The sequence below is a fragment of the Rissa tridactyla genome, unplaced genomic scaffold (genome assembly GCF_028500815.1).
Source record: "Rissa tridactyla isolate bRisTri1 unplaced genomic scaffold, bRisTri1.patW.cur.20221130 scaffold_47, whole genome shotgun sequence".
NCBI lineage: Eukaryota > Metazoa > Chordata > Aves > Charadriiformes > Laridae > Rissa > Rissa tridactyla.
This window is the reverse complement of record NW_026529679.1, coordinates 934,311-949,504: the sequence shown is the minus strand read 5'-3', so window position 1 is coordinate 949,504 and position 15,194 is coordinate 934,311. Positions and strand designations below refer to the sequence as shown.

At 58.8% G+C, this 15,194-nt stretch overlaps 1 protein-coding gene across 1 annotated transcript; it reads left to right on the top strand.

Moving 5' to 3' along the window:
- The first annotated feature begins 972 nt into the window (after positions 1–972).
- LOC128903583 (osteoclast-associated immunoglobulin-like receptor) lies at positions 973–9,801 on the top strand. The gene is made up of 7 exons (XM_054187598.1): positions 973–1,073; positions 1,873–1,908; positions 2,989–3,311; positions 3,937–4,281; positions 7,918–8,217; positions 8,948–9,049; positions 9,138–9,801. The coding sequence occupies exons 3-7, from the start codon at positions 3,215–3,217 to the stop codon at positions 9,209–9,211; spliced, it is 918 nt and encodes a 305-aa protein (XP_054043573.1). The 5' UTR covers positions 973–1,073; positions 1,873–1,908; positions 2,989–3,214; the 3' UTR covers positions 9,212–9,801.
- Positions 9,802–15,194: the final 5,393 nt, after the last annotated feature.

Genomic DNA, 15,194 nt, shown 5'->3' with positions numbered 1-15,194 from the left:
TGGGGATGTGGGGCAGAGACGGGGGAAGTGGGGGAGATGTGGGGCAGAGAGAGGGAAGTGGGGCGGGGGGGGTGGGATGTGGGGAGATGGGGGAGAAGTGGGGCGGGGGCTGGGATGTGGGGAGATGGGGGGATGTGGGGCAGAGAGGGGGGAAGTGGGGTGGGGGTTGGGATGTGGGGCAGAGAGGGGGGAAGTGGGGCAGGGGGGTGGGATGTGGGGCAGAGAGAGGGAAGTGGGGCGGGGGGGGTGGGTGTGTGGGGAGATGGGGGGATGTGGGGCAGGGGGGGTGGGATGTGGGGCAGAGAGGGGGGAAGTGGGGTGGGGGGTTGGGATGTGGGGCAGAGACGGGGGATGTGGGGTGGGGGATGGGATGTGGGGCAGAGAGAGGGAAGTGGGGCGGGGGGGGTGGGGTGTGGGGAGATGGGGGGATGTGGAGCGGAGGGGTAGGATGTGGGGCAGAGAGGGAGGAGATGGGGGGATGTGGGGAGATGGGGGGCAGGGAGGTGGGATGTGGGGGCAGAGAGGGGGGAAGTGGAGTGGGGGGTGGGATGTGGGGAGACGGGCTGATGTGTGGCGGGGGGGGTGGGATGTGGGGCAGAGAAGGGGGGATGTGGGGCAGAGAGGGGGGAAGTGGGGGGGGTGGGATGTGGGGCAGGGCCGTGGGGCACCGTGGGGCCGGTGGCCACCACACCCCCCCTCTCCCCCACCCCCCCGCGACACTCCGGCGTGACGTCCCGGTGACGTCACGCCCCGGTTCCGGTGGGGCGGGGCGGGAGGCTCCGGTGGCCCCGCCCCTCCCCCCACTGGCCAGCGGGGGCCACCGGGGACACCCCGCGCCCCAACACCAACCCCCCCACCCCCCCCCCGCCCCGCCCCCCCCCCCCCCCCGCGGTAGCCCCGGAAATGGGCGCGATTCCTCCCGCACTTCCCCTTTTCCGCCTCTTTTTTTCCCCTTTTTCAGCCGTTTTCCGCCCCGTTGCCGCGGCGACCCGGTGGGGGCGGGGGGGGGCGGTGGCCACCCGCGTGTCCCCGGGCCCCCGCCATGGCGCCCCTCCTGCTGCTCCCGCTGCTGGGTGAGCCCCGAAATCCCCCTTTTCCTCCCCAATTCCGCCCTTCTCCCGCCCGTTTCCCCCCCCGCCCCCGCTGCCCCCCCCCCCCGCAAAATCCTCATTTTTTGCCCCAAAGCGGGGCTTCTCCCCCCGCGCTTCTTCCCCTTTTTGCCCCATTTCCTCGCTTTTTTCCCCCCCCAATAGTCCCTTTTTCCCCCAGAGTCCTTTTTTTTCCCCAAATAAGCCCTTTTCCCCCCCAATTTCTTCCCTTTTTTCCCCCAAATATTCCCTTTCCCCCCGTTTTTCCCCCCAATTTCTTCTCTTTTCCCCCTATTTCTTTGCCTTTTCTCTCCAATTTCTCCACTTTTCCCCCCAAATATTCCCACTTTTTCCCAATTTCTTTCCTTTTCCCCCCATTTCTGCACTTTTTCTCCCCATTTCTTCAGTCTTTCACCCGTAACTTCCCTTTTTTCTCCATTTCTTCACTTTTCCCAGTTTCTCTCCTTCCCCCCCATATTTTCCCTTTTCCCCCAAAATATTCCCTTTTCCCCCATTTTCTTCCCTTTTTCCCCCCATTTTCTTCCCTTTTTCCCCCCCATTTTTCCTCTTTTGCCCCCAAAATATTCCTTTTTTTTCTCCCCATCTCTTTCCTCTTTTCCCCCATTTTTTCCCCTTTCCCCCATATAGTCCCATTTTCCCCAATTTCCTCCCTTTTTCCCCCAATTTATTAACTTTTTTTTCCCCCAATTTCTCCCCTTTTCCCCCCAACCGGTCCCATTTTTCCTGTTTCCGGCCCTTTTTCCCTCAAATCTCCCCTCCCCAGCCGGGCTCCAGCTGCAGCTCCCGCCGCCGGCCGCAGGTAACACTTTTGGGGCAAAACCATCCGTTTCCAGCCCCACCGCCCAAAAAAAAAAAAAATCACTATTTTTAGTTCAATTGGGACAAAAAATAGCCATTTTTAGCTCTATTGAGCCCAAAATGGCCATTTTTGCGTCAACCAGGTGGTTCCTCCTCAACCTCCCCCTTCTCCCACCTCCTCCTGCCCCCCCGAATTCACCATTTTGGGGTCAATCAGGACAAGAAGAGCCATTTTTAGGTCAACCGTGCTGAAAAGAGCCATTTTGGGGCTCAAACGGGCCAAAAGTTGGCCATTTTTGGCTCCGCTGAGCCCAAAATGTCCATTTTTGTGTCAGTGGGGTGGTTCCTCCTCAACCCCGTTCTCCTCCCACCTCCTCCAACCGCCAAAAATACCAACTTTGGGGTCAATCAAGCCAAAAACGGCCATTTTTGGGTCAACTGGGTGGTTCCTCCTCAACCTCCTTCTTCTCCCACCTCCCCCATCCTCAAAAATCCCCATTTTTGGGACAATCGAGACGGAAAATGGCCATTTTTGGGTCAACTGGGTGGTTTCTCCTCAACCTCCTTCTTCTCCCACCTCCCCCATCCTCAAAAATCCCCATTTTTGGGACAATCGAGACGGAAAATGGCCATTTTTGGGTCAACTGGGTGGTTTCTCCTCAACCTCCTTCTTCTCCCACCTCCCCCATCCTCAAAAATCCCCATTTTTGGGACAATCGAGACGGAAAATGGCCATTTTTGGGTCAACTGGGTGGTTTCTCCTCAACCTCCTTCTCCTTCCAACTCCTCCCACCCACCAAAAATCACCATTTTGGGGTCAGTCGGGCCAAAAAGAGCCATTTTTGGGTCAACTGTGCCGAAAATCACCATTTTGGGGCTCAAATGGGCCAAAAGTTGGCCATCTTGGGCTCGATCGAGCCCAAAATGGCCACTGTTGGGCCACTCGGGTGGCTCCTCCTCAACCTCCTCCTCCCCCACCTCCTCCCCCCGCCCCGAAATCCCCATTTTTGGCTCAAGTGTGCCCCAAAGTCGCCATCTTCTCCCCTCCGTTGGCCTCTCCTTCCTTCCTTCCTCCCCGCAGCCCTCCCTCCTCCTCCTCCTCCTGCCCCCCCCGCCCCCTCCCTCACGGTGACGCCGCAGAAGAGCCTCTACCTCATCGGTGACGTCGTGGCGCTGCGCTGCGCCGCCCCCCCCGGGGGCGGGGGAGGTGCGGGGCTTCCAGCTGTGGGGCGCGGGGGGCCGGGCGGTGGAGGCCACCTCGAGGAAGAGGAGCCACGTCTTCAGCCTCAGCCTCGAGGGGCCACGGGATGGGGGGGTGGCACCGCTGCAGCTACAGCGTGGCCGGGCCCCTGCGCCGGCCCCTGCGCTCCCTCGAGAGCCCCCCCGTGCCCGTCCCCGTCAAAGGTAAGGGGCCCGCGGCCGTGGGGCTGGACCTCCATCCGTAGGGCTGGACCTCCACCTGTGGGGACAGACCCAGATCCATGGGGCTGAAGCTCAGTCCCTGGGGACGGACCTCGATCCATGGGGGAGGGGGGACGTGGTGGACTGGGGAGGGGACCCAGGTGGCCAGGAGACCCACATCTATGGGGCGGGACCCACATCTATGGGGCTGGACCACGATCCATGGGGACACAGTGGACTGGAGAGGGGACCCAGGTGGCCAGGAGACCCACATCTGTGGGGCGGGACCCACATCTATGGGGCAGAAAGGACCCAGGTGGCCAGGGAAGGGACCCAGATGGGGGACCAGGCATCCGGGGGGGACCCACATCTGTGGGGCAGAGGGGACCCAGATGTCCAGGGGGGACCCGCATCTGTGGGGCAGAGGGGACCCAGGCGTCCAGGGGGGGACCCCCATCATCTATGGGGCAGAGACCACTCCCTCCCCCCAGCCCCACAACCCCCCATTTCCCCACAACCCCCCCCCCAGCCCCATGGCGTGAGAAACACCACACCACCACCACCACCCCCCCCCCCGAAACTCTCCAAAAACGTGTCTTTGGGGGGGTTTGGGGCGTTTCCTCCCCAGAGCGCCCCCCTGCCCCCCGGCTGAGCGCGCAGCCGTGGGGCGGGAGGGCCATGGCGGGGCAGCCCCTGCTCCTGCGCTGCGACGCTCCCCCCGCGCCCGCCCGCCCCCGACGCTTCCGCCTGCGCCGCGGGGTCGGCGCGGTCACGGCCAACGGCACCGGGGTCAGCGCGGTCAACGGCACCGACGTCGAGGTCAAGGTCAACGGCAGCTGGGCGGCTACCTGGGCCCTACCCCGGGCCACCCCCGGCCTGGGGGGCAACTACAGCTGCGGCTACGAGCAGGAGGAGGCCCCCGGCCGCTGGGTGGCATCCTGGGCCAGCCCCCCCCTGGAGGTGGTGGTCGAAGGTGGGGGGGGGTGGCACTTTTGGGGGGAAATGCAGGGTTTGGGGGGGGGGGGGGGGGGGGGGGGGAGGGGGGGAGATGGCAGCAGCAGGGGGGTGGCCACCGGCAGGGGGGGTCGGTGGCCAATGGGGCCTCCTGGCGCCCAACTGTTGGCCAACGGTGGGTGGGAAACAGGGGGATTTGGGTGGTTCCTCCTCAAAATTCGGCTCCAGCTGCACCAAAAATGGCTGGGTTTAGAGCAATTGGGCCCACGATACACGTTTTTAGATCAATCAGGCCCCAAAATAGACATTTTTAGATTGAGCAGGCCCAAAATGGCCGGTTTAAGATCAATTAGGCCCCAAAATACACGTTTTTGGATCAATCAGGCCCAAAATGGCTGGTTGTAGCTCAAATGGAACCAAAAAGAGGTGTTTTTAGCTTAAGCGGGCCTAAAAAGAGGCCGTTTTAGATCAAGCAGGCCCAAAAGGAGCCATTTTTAGATCACGCAGGCCCCAAAATAGGTGGTTTTAGATCAATCAGGCCACAAAATAGGCAGTTTTAGCTCAATCAGGCCAAAAATGGCCATTTTGGGGTGACTCAGGCCCAAAAGAGGTGGTTTTGGGTCAGTACAGGAGGCGGCCACCGGCAGGGGGGGCGGTGGCCAACAGGGCCTCCTGGCACCCAACTGTTGGCCAACGCAGGGAGGGACATGTGGGGATTTGGGTGGTTTCTCCTCAAAATTCGGCTCCAGACACACCAAAAATGGCAGGTTTTAGCTTGAGCAGACCCAATAATAGACATTTTTATATTGAGCAGGCCCAAAATGGCGAGTTTTAGATCAATCGGGCCCCGAAATAGGTGGTTTTAGATTGAGCAGGCCCAAAATGGCCCGTTTTAGATCAATTAGGCCAAAAATCGGTGGGTTTAGATCAATCAGGCCCAAAATGTCTGGTTTTAGCTCAAGTGGGCCCAAAAACAGGCATTTTTAGCTCAAGCAGGCTCAAAAAGAAGCCATTTTAGATCAGGCATGCCCAAAAGAAGCCATTTTTAGATCAATTGAGCCCAAAATTGCCATTTTTAGCTCAAGCAGGCCCCAAAACAGGCAGTTTTAGCTCAATCGGGCACCAAAATAGGCAGTTTCACCTCAGTTGGGCCCCAAAATGGCCATTTTCAGCGCAATCAGCCCCCAAATAGGTGTTTTTAGCTCAACCAGACCACAAAATAGGCATTTTTAGCTCAATCGGGCCCCAAAATGGACATTTTTAGCTCAATCAGGCCCCAAAATAAGTGTTTTTAGCTCAATCGGGCCCCCAAAAAGGCGGTTTCAGCTCAATCGGGCCCCAAAACAGGTGTTTTTAGAACAATCAGTCCACAAAATAGGCAGTTTTAGCTCAATCGAGCCAAAAATGGCCATTTTGGGGTGACTCAGGCCCAAAAGAGGTGGTTTTGGGTCAGCACGCGGGGAGGCCTCAGGGCAGCCACCGGGGGGTGGCCACCAGCGGGGGGGGCGGTGGCCAACGGGGCCTCCTGGCGCCCAACTGTTGGCCAACGGTGGGTGGGGAACAGGGGGATTTGGGTGGTTTCTCCTCAAAATTCGGCTCCAGCTGCACCAAAAATGGTCGGGTTTAGAGCAATTGGGCCCCAAATAGACGTTTTTAGATCAATCAGGCCCCAAAATACACATTTTTAGATTGAGCAGGCCCAAAATGGCTGGTTTTAGATCAATTAGGCCCAAAAATAGGTGGTTTTAGATCAATCAGGCCCAAAAACAGGCGGTTTTAGATCAATCAGGCCCAAAAACAGGCGGTTTTAGCTCGAGAGGGCCCAAAAAGAGGCCGTTTTAGATCAATCTGGCCCCAAAATAGGCGGTTTTAGATCAATCTGGCCCCAAAATAGGCGGTTTTAGATCAATCTGGCCCCAAAATAGGCAGTTTTAGATCAATCTGGCCCCAAAATAGGCAGTTTTAGATCAATCTGGCCCCAAAATAGGCAGTTTTAGATCAATCTGGCCCCAAAATAGGCAGTTTTAGATCAATCTGGCCCCAAAATAGGCAGTTTTAGATCAATCGGGACCAAAAATGGCCATTTTTAGCTCAATCGGGCCACAAAATAGGCGGTTTTAGCTCAATTGGGTCACAAAATGGACATTTTTGGGTAACTTGGGCCCAAAAGAGGTGGGTTTGGGTCAGCACGCGGGGAGGCCTCAGTGCAGTCCCAGGGGGTGGCCACTGGCGGAGGGGGGCGGTGGCCAATGGGGCCTCCCGGCGTCCAACTGTTGGCCAATGGGGCATGGGAAATGTGCGGACTTGGGTGGTTTCTCCTCAAAACTCGGCTCCAGCTGCACCAAAAATGTCATGTTTTAGCTCGAGCAGACCCAAAATAGACATTTTTAGATTGAGCAGGCCCAAAAATAGGCGGTTTTAGATCAATCGGGCCCAAAATGGCTGGTTTTAGCTCAATCAGGCCCCAAAATAGGCATTTTTAGCTTGGCAGGCCCAAAAATATGCCATTTTAGATCAAATAGGCCCAAAAGGAACCATTTTTAGATCAATCAGGCCCCAAAATAGACGTTTTTAGCTCAGTTCCCCTAAATGGCATTTTTAGCTCAATCAGGCCCCAAAATAGGTGGTTTTAGATCAATCAAACCCAAAATAGCCATTTTTAGCTTAAGCAGACCCAAAATTAGAAAGTTTTAGCTCAAGCAGGCCCCAAAATAGCAAGTTTTAGCTTAATTGGGCCCAAACCCACCTAGTTTTAGCTCAATTGGGCCCAAAACTAGCCGTTTTAAGATCAAGTGGACCCCAAAATAGCCATTTTTTCCTCAATTGGGCCCCAAAATAGGCAGGTTTAGATCCATCAGGCCCAAAAATGGCCATTTTTAGTTCATCTGGGCCCCAAAATGGCCATTTTTTGCTCAATTTGCTCAAAAATAGGTGGTTTAGGCTGAATTGGTCCAGAAAATAGTCGTTTCTAGATCAATCGGCTGCAAAAATAGGCGTTTTAAGATTAATCGGGCCCGAAATAACCATTTTTAGCTCCATTGGTCCCAAAAATAGATGGTTTTAGCTCAATCAGGGGGGTTCTCCTCAACCTGCCCCTCCCCCACCCCCTCCAGCACCAAAAATCCCAATTTTGGGGTCAAGCAAGCCCAAAACCTGCCATTTTTGGGTCAATCGTGCCAAAAATCACCATTTTGGGGTCAACTGGGTGGTTTCTCCTCAACCTGCCCCTCCCCCACCTCCTCCAGCTACCAACCATTTTGGGGTCAATCGAGCCCCAAAATTGCCATTTTTGGGTCATCCGGGACAAAAATCGCCAGGTTTGGGTCAACTGGGCAGTTCCTCCTCCTCCTCCTCCCACTGCCCCCACCCTCAAAAATCACCATTTGTGGGTCCACTGGGATGAAAAATCACCGGTTTTGGGTCAACCTCTCCAAACCCAACCTTTTTTGGGTGAACCGTGCCAAAAATTGCCATTTTGGGGTGAACCAGGTGCTTCCTCCTCCCCCTCCCTCCCCCCCCCAACCCCACCCACTTTTGCCTCAATGGGGCAGTTCCTCCCCGACCTTCTCCTCCCCGCCCCCCCCCGAGCAAAAATCCCCATTTTTACCTCCCCGACACGGATTTTGGGTGTTTTCTCCCCAATCTGTCCCCGCAGAGGCCGCCCCACCCCCGCGGCTGGAGTCGGTGCCCCCTGGGGGGGTGGTGGGGGCAGGGCAGCCCCTGTCCCTCACCTGCCGCGCGCCGCGGGGCCACTTCCCCCGGCGCTTCCGCTTCTACCGCGACGGCGCCGAGCTGCACCAGTGGGAGCCCCAAACCACCGGGATTTCGGCCCAAATCCACGTCCCCCACGTCCCCCCCGCCTTCGGGGGCAGGTTCAGCTGCCGGGTGGAGGAGGACGCGGGGGGGAGCTGGGTGCTGTCACCCCCCAGCCCCGCCCTGCAGGTCACCGTGGAAGGTAGGTCTGGAGAACTTACGCCCAAAATTACCCAAAATCGGGGAAAACGGGAGGGGAAAAAGGGTGGGAACCACCCGCCGTGGCCACCAGCAGGACGTAGAGGTGGGTCATCACCTTGTGGTCGCCGTCTCCTGGTGGCCACCAAAAGAAAATAGAGGTGGCCCGCCATCTCCTGCTGGCTACCACAAAAACATGGTAGTGGGTCACCATCTCCTGGTAGCCTCAGCATCTCCTGGTGGCCGCTATCATCCAGTGGCCACCAGACAAAGATGGAGGCAGCCCACTGTCTCCTGTTGGCCACCAGAAGGACCTGGAGGTGGCTCACCATCTCGTGGTGGCCACCAGAAGGAGATGGACGTGAGCCACCACCACCTGGTGGCCACCAGATGGAGGTGGTCCACCATCTCCTAGTGGCCACCAGAAGGACATGGAGGTGGCCCACTCCCCCTGGTGGCCACCAAGCCCCACCTGAGGTGTCCCCAAGCCCTTGGGGACCTTCCCATTGCCCACACCACCTTGGGGCCAGCTGGGGAGGACCATGGTTGCCCACAAGCACCTTCTGGTGGCCCAAATTGGGGGGGAAAATGGCCGTTTTGGAGGGGGGGTGGGGCTACGAGGTGGAAACCGGGTGGCCCCCCAACTCAGGGGTCAGTGGGGGGGGGAGCAGGGGGGGCAACTTGTGGGGCAGAAGCGGTGGCCTTACCTTCTCTTTCGGTGGCCTCTCACCTAGTTGGCTTCCAGTTGGTCCCGGTGGTGGCCGGGTGCGCAGCGGGCGGCGCCGCGGGGCTCCTGGGGGTCCTACTGGCCATTGGGCTATGGCGCCGGCGCCGAGGTGAGCCATGGGGTGGGGACGCGAGCCACTGCCCCCAAATGGTGGCCAAACTGGTGGCCCAACCCCTTGCCCCCCATTTCCCCCACAGGCAGTGCCCACTGGAAGGGGCTCCGTGACAGCGAAGTCCCCGGCAGCTACCCCATGGCCACCGTCAGCCACTAGCCACAAGGGGGACCCGCACCAGCCCCACAGCACCATGGGGCAGAGGAGAGGAGAACCTGGCTGGTGGCTCCGTGGTAACCCCCGCGGGCAAGTCCCCCGGGCAATAAAGTGGACAATTTGCCCACTTGGCCCTTAATTTGCCCATTTTCCCCCTCAACTTGCCCACTTTACCCCCCAGCTTGCCCACTTGCCCCTCAACTCGCCCATTCTGCCCAACAAAATGGCGGCCGGCCCCTTAAAATGGCGGCGCCGCGCCCCCCCAATCTCGCACGTGCCCGACGCACTGCGCACGCGCGTGACGCAACCCACCCACCCATCCCTCCCCCAGGGGTGGTGGGGGAGCGGCGCGGAGGGGTTTGCGCAATGAGTCCCTGTCAAGACGCGGAGGGATCCATGCTGCGCGCTGAGTCCCTTTAAAGAGGCGGAGGGAGCCGCGCTTGCGCGCTGCGGTCGCGGCGGCCGCCGCCGGGAGGGGATGCCACTCCGTGAAGGCCGCCGCTTTATTCAGTTTTCGCGGGGGAGGGGGGGATTAAAAGTCGCTTCTGGCGCCGGGAACGGGGTCTCCATGCGGGGTCGGAGGCGGCTCTGGCGGCTGCGGTGGTGGCGGCGGCGGGCGAGCGATCCCTGAGGCGGGTTGGGGGGTCCTGGGGGGGGCGGCGTCTCAGGGGGGTGTCTCAGGGGGGTATTGGGGATCTTAGAAGGTCCCAGAGGCTCCTTGGAGGGGGTGGGTGGGTGTGTGTGTCTCAGGGGGGTACTGGAGTCCCAGAGGGTTTTGGGCGGTCCTGGGAGGGTCTCTGGGGGGTGTCGGGAGAAATTGGGGGGGGTCTCAGGGGGGTGTTGGGAATCTTAGTCCCAGAGGCTCTTGGGGGGGCCTCAGGGGGGTACTGGGGTCTCAGAGGGGCTTGGGGGGTCCTGAGGGTGGGAGGTTTCAGGGGGGTATTGGGGGGTCCTGAGGGGTGTCAGGAGGAATTGGGGGGGGGTCGCAAGGGGTTCAGGGGAGGACGCAGGGCGTCCTTGGGGGGAGGTCCAAGGAGGAATTGGGGGATCCCAGAGGCGCGGGGGGGGGGCTCTCAGTGGGGTGTGGGGGGATCCTGAAGGGGGGGGCAGGAGGAATTGGAGGGTCCTGGGGGGGTCTCAGGGGAGTCCTGAGTGTCTTAGGAGGAATTGGGGGGTACTGGGGGATCCAGGAGGAACTGAGGGGGTTTAGACGGTCCAGGGGGTGGTTTAGGTGGATATTGGGGGGCTGGGGGGGGTCCCAGAGGATATGGGGGGGGCGTCAAGGGAGACTTTGTGGGGTCCTGGATGGGTCCTGGGGTGCCCTAGGGAGGTTTGGGGGGGGCTAGGTATAGGGGCATCCTGGGGGAGATTGGGGGGTGGGCTGAGGGGTTATTTTGGGGGGGTCTCGGGGGGTCTGGGGCATCCCGGGGGGGGTTGGGGGGTCCTGGGTGGATTTTTTGGGGGGGCTTGGGTGGGCTTTGGGTGTCTCTGGGGGTGTCCTGTCTGGGTTTGAGGGCTTTTTGGGGCATCCTAAAGGGGTTTGGGGGGTCCTGGATGGATTTGAGGGGGGCCGGGCTGGTTTTGGGGCATCCCAGGGGCTTTTGAGGGTCCCTGGGGGATTCAGAGTGGTCTTGGGGTGGATTTTGGGGTGGTCCCAGGGGGTTTTGGCAGGTTATGGGGGGCTTTTGGAGGTTCCGGGCTGACTTTTTTTGGGGGTGTTGGGGTCCCTGGCTGATTTTTGAAGGTCCAGAGGTGGTTTTGGGGCATCCCAGGGGATTTTTGGGATCCCTGGGGTGATTTGGGGGGCTCTCAGGGTGGTTTTGGGGCATCCCAGGGGGTTTTGAGGGGGGGGGGCCCGGCTGGATTTGGGGGATTTCAGGGGGGTCCCGGGTGGATTTTGGGGGGGTCCCAGGGTGGTTTTGGGGCATCCCAGGTGGATTTGGGGGGGGTCCTGGCTGGATCTGGAGGGGTTCTGGGGAGTCTTGGCTGGATTTGGGGGTTCTTGGGGGATGTGGGGGGGTTTAAGGGGGGTTCTGGAAAGTCTTGGGTGAGTTTTGGGGGTCCCTGGGGGATTCTGGGGGGTCTTGGCTGGATTTTGCGGGGGTCCTGGATACATTTTTTGGGGGGGGGGGGGGTTGGGGCATGCCTAAGGGATCTGGGAGGGGCTAGTGGGGTCCTGTGGGATTTTGGGGGTTCCAGGGTGATTTTGGGGCATCCCAAGGGGTTTGGGGGGGATCCTGGGGGGTTTAAGGGGGTCCCAGGGGGATTTTGGGGGTCTGGGGGGGGGGGCCTTGGCCCTCCATCCCAAGCCACGCCCCCTTCCTGTAGGCCATGCCCACAACCCCAGGCCACGCCCCCAAAGTCACACCCAATGGGGTTGGTGCAGGGGAGGAGCCCCCAAAGGGGTTATTGTGGGGTCACAAACCAGGCTCCCTTGGTCCTGGCCACGCCCTCTTCCCCAAGGCCACACCCCCTGTGCACCCTGTGACATCATGTGTGACCTCACAAAGGGGTGGTGTTATCACATGTGGCGGGGGGGTGGTGATTAAAGCCACGGAGTGATCAGTTGCCCCGCTGGGCACTAATTGCCCTTCCAGGGCCATTAGTTAGCTTTCTGGGGTAATTACATGCTTAGGGGTAGTTACCCTGGGGTAATTACCCACTGGGGGGTCAAAAGGTCAAGTTGGGGGCCAGTGGGGCGTCAATGGGGTGAAGTCATGGCATGATGGGGGTCAATGGGGGGGGTCACAATAGGGCACAGGGGTCACTGGGGTCAAGGGGGCTCAATGGGGTGGAGCCACAGGGTCAATGGGGGGGTCAATGGCGTGAAACCATGGGGTGATGGGGGGTCAAGAGATCAAGGTGGGGGTCGACAGGGTCACTGCGGTGAAGCCATGGAGTGATGGAGGTCAATGGGGGTCAAGATGGGGCACAGGGATCAATGGCCATTAGTGGGGACAACTGGGGGGTCAACGGGTCAACCTGGGGGTCAGTGGGGCCAATGGGGCCAACTGGGGGTGTCGGCAAAGACTCAGAGTGGTCAACCAAGGATTGACCAGGGTCAAGTGGGGCAGCAGTGGAGTGCGGGGCCCCTTATCTACGTTCTCTCATCTACAGCCTGAGGAGAAAGAAGAATAGGGGTTGGGAGGAACTGACAAGAACAGGTCGGGAAAGCTGTCGGCTGCAGAGAGATCCCGCTGGAGAGTCGTAGGCTCGTAGGAAGAAGTCTTTTCTGGTTCTCTTCTGAAGCGGCCCCGAGGGCCTGGGCAGTGAGTACTGTGTCCTGGGCATGGGACACGAGGACACAGGAGGGCTTTTGGTGTCAGGGAGATGGAGAAGACTGGCCAGTGGCATTGTGAATCTCTCTTAAACACCTTGGCAAGGTCAGAGCCGTCAGAGAGGTTCCTGGGGCCTTGGAAAAGGCAGACATGACACCAGTGTTCCAAAAGGGCAGGAACGAGGATTGGGACAATGACAGACTGGCCAGCCTCACCAGGGAAGGGGATATGACAAGTCCTCCTGCAGCCATTTGCAGGCACTTGAAGGACAAGCAAGGGATCACAGAAGACATGTGGGAGGCAAAAAAAGGTGAGTGTTATGTACCTGGACTTTAGCAAGGCCTTCGGCATGGTCTTCCATAGTCTCCTTATAGCCAGGTTGTTGACAGCCGGGCTGAAGTGGTGCACGATGTGGTGGGTGGGAAGCTGGCTCATTAATGAGGGAGAAACGTGATCTGTGGTACAAAGTCCTTCTGGCAGCCACTTACTAGTGGCATCCGTCAAAGACCAGCCCTTGGCAATTACTATGGAACATTATTATCTCTCTGTATCATGGCAGAAAATGCACTTTCATCTTCTTTGTAGATGATGCCAAACTGGGGGAGCACTTGAGGAATCCCACCCTGTTAGCACTGTTGGTAGCAGGAGAGTTGGGAAGGATGACTGTGGTGGGTTAAACATGGCAGGGCACGGAGGGTCAGAAGGGAGAAGCGTAGAGGGATGGCACCTTTGGGGAGGAGCGCACAGGAGAGGTGACCCAAAGCTGACTAACAGAGAACTCCGTCCCACGTGCATCATGCTCAGTATAAAAGCTGAGGGATCACAGGGCTCAGGCTCTTTTTCCAATGTCAGATGCCAGCTGGAGGAGCGGTGCTAGAGGAGGCTGGGAAGCAAAAGCGTGGTTGTGATGTGACAATTCAGGGCAGCACTTGGCCAGGGGCTGGTCCCAGGGAAATGGCACTGGAGCCCCGGTGGTCGTGCTGTGGCCGGGACATTAATGGCCCCTCCGAGCAGGGCGGGGGCTGGTGCACAAGGAGATGCCCTGAGCAGGAGAGGGAAAAAACTAAATTCCCCAAGTAGGGCAGGAGCGAAGCCAGTCATCCCGATTTCAGCAGAGACACAAAGAGCCACCTTGAGTGGGGCAGGAGTAAATCCAGGCACCTGGTGTAGGGCGGGGGCAAAAGAGCGGGGAAAAAACATCTGTCCTGAGAGGGACATGATTAAAAGAAGCCACCCAAGGATGGCTGAGGCCACACTGGATGCCCAAAGCGAAGGATACAAAGAAGAAAGCCTCCCTGAGTGGAGCAGGAGGAAAACTCCCTGCCCTGAGCTGAGCAGGAGGAACCCACTGCCCCGAGCAAGAGTGGGGAAAACTAGAGGACCCAGGCGGTGCAGGGGCCCAACTGGGGAGCTCAAGGCGGGCAGGAATAGCAACCAGCTGCCTCGTTGGGGCAGAAGCAACACTCACTGCCCTCCAGGGGGCTCGAGGGGTTAAACCAGATGCTAAAAAGCCACCCAGAAAAGGCTTTTTGGAGCTGCAGGGTTGGGAGAGCATCTGGGTGGGGGCCTGGCGGCCACCCAAGGCGCACCCAGGGCGGTTGCTCAAGGTGGTTCTTTGGTGGTGCTTGTTCAGAGTCAGCCTGTGGCCAGCCCTTGGCCAGCAGTACCTGGGGCAGCCCAACAGCTGCCAGCTGGTGGCCCCAGGAGGTGCCCGGGCTGTGGGGCCGCAGTGTGTCCCCGTTCGTGTGGGGGTGGCCCCTGTCACAAAGGGGCAGTGATGCGGCACCTGCCCACTGCTTGTGAGCTCACCTGGCCAGGGCTTGGCATCCTCAAGAGCGGGCCAGCCAAAGCTCCTTGGGCTGAGCTGGCCTTGGGACAGCTCGGCTCCTTCCTTTGCCACTTGCTTTGCTGCTTTTTCCCAACCATTCATCATTTACTGCCCACTTCTCCTCAACCTCCATCCTCTTCCAAAGGTAACGATGATTTGACCTTCAGGACAGATCATACAGGAGGTAGATATGGGATCAAAGTATTGGCTGGTCTATGCCTTCGGGACGGTAGGATGAGCTCTTAAAGCTTTATAGGCTGGCCAGATACGCGCTATGGGTAGAGTTCTTATTTGCTAATTGTTATTTTTTCAACGTATCCTAGGATGGGTGAGTGGCGGTGGCAGTGTACTGTGAGGCTTTGGGCTCCGTCTGGAATGAGAAGAAGCCCATCCTGACAGATGCGGTGGGAAGGGAGACAGAAAGGGAGCACAGCAAAGGCAGGTGTTAAAGCAGCAGCTGAAAGCTGGTCCCTCCTGCATCCAAGGGGGCAAAGTGTGGGCTGGAGAACCAGAGGGCTCTGCTGCTAATGCCAGCCAGGGGGAAGCAGCAGGTCCTCTTCAGAGAAGGTGACACCCAGTGCAGTCTTCCCAAAGGGCCTTGGTAACTGCTGTCAGTTGGAGTCCTGTGACAGGGACAGCAGGGCCGTCAGCTGCAGCTCTGCAGTGGTTGTGAATCCCCAAAGGATGCCTGGACTTGGGTTTTCACTGCCAAATCGGCATTGTTTGTAGAAACATCTTGATTAGATGTTCATTTCAGGTCTTAGTGTGCCAGGTAGACCAAAGAATGAGGCTGCAGATGTTCCTTCAAACAATTCCCCTTGATCCTCTCCTTAGCAACTGCTCAGCAACTATCTACAGTCATCCTCAGCGACAGAGCCAG

What these genes read in the sequence shown, in the direction of transcription:
- LOC128903583 (XM_054187598.1), top strand. Translation starts at nt 3,215, where the DNA reads ATGGGGGGGTGGCACCGCTGCAGCTACAGCGTGGCCGGGCCCCTGCGC. An exon ending in CCTGGAGGTGGTGGTCGAAG is followed by an intron (nt 4,282 to 7,917) that starts GTGGGGGGGGGT and finishes CTGTCCCCGCAG; the next exon opens with AGGCCGCCCCACCCCCGCGG. An exon ending in GCTATGGCGCCGGCGCCGAG is followed by an intron (nt 9,050 to 9,137) that starts GTGAGCCATGGG and finishes TTTCCCCCACAG; the next exon opens with GCAGTGCCCACTGGAAGGGG.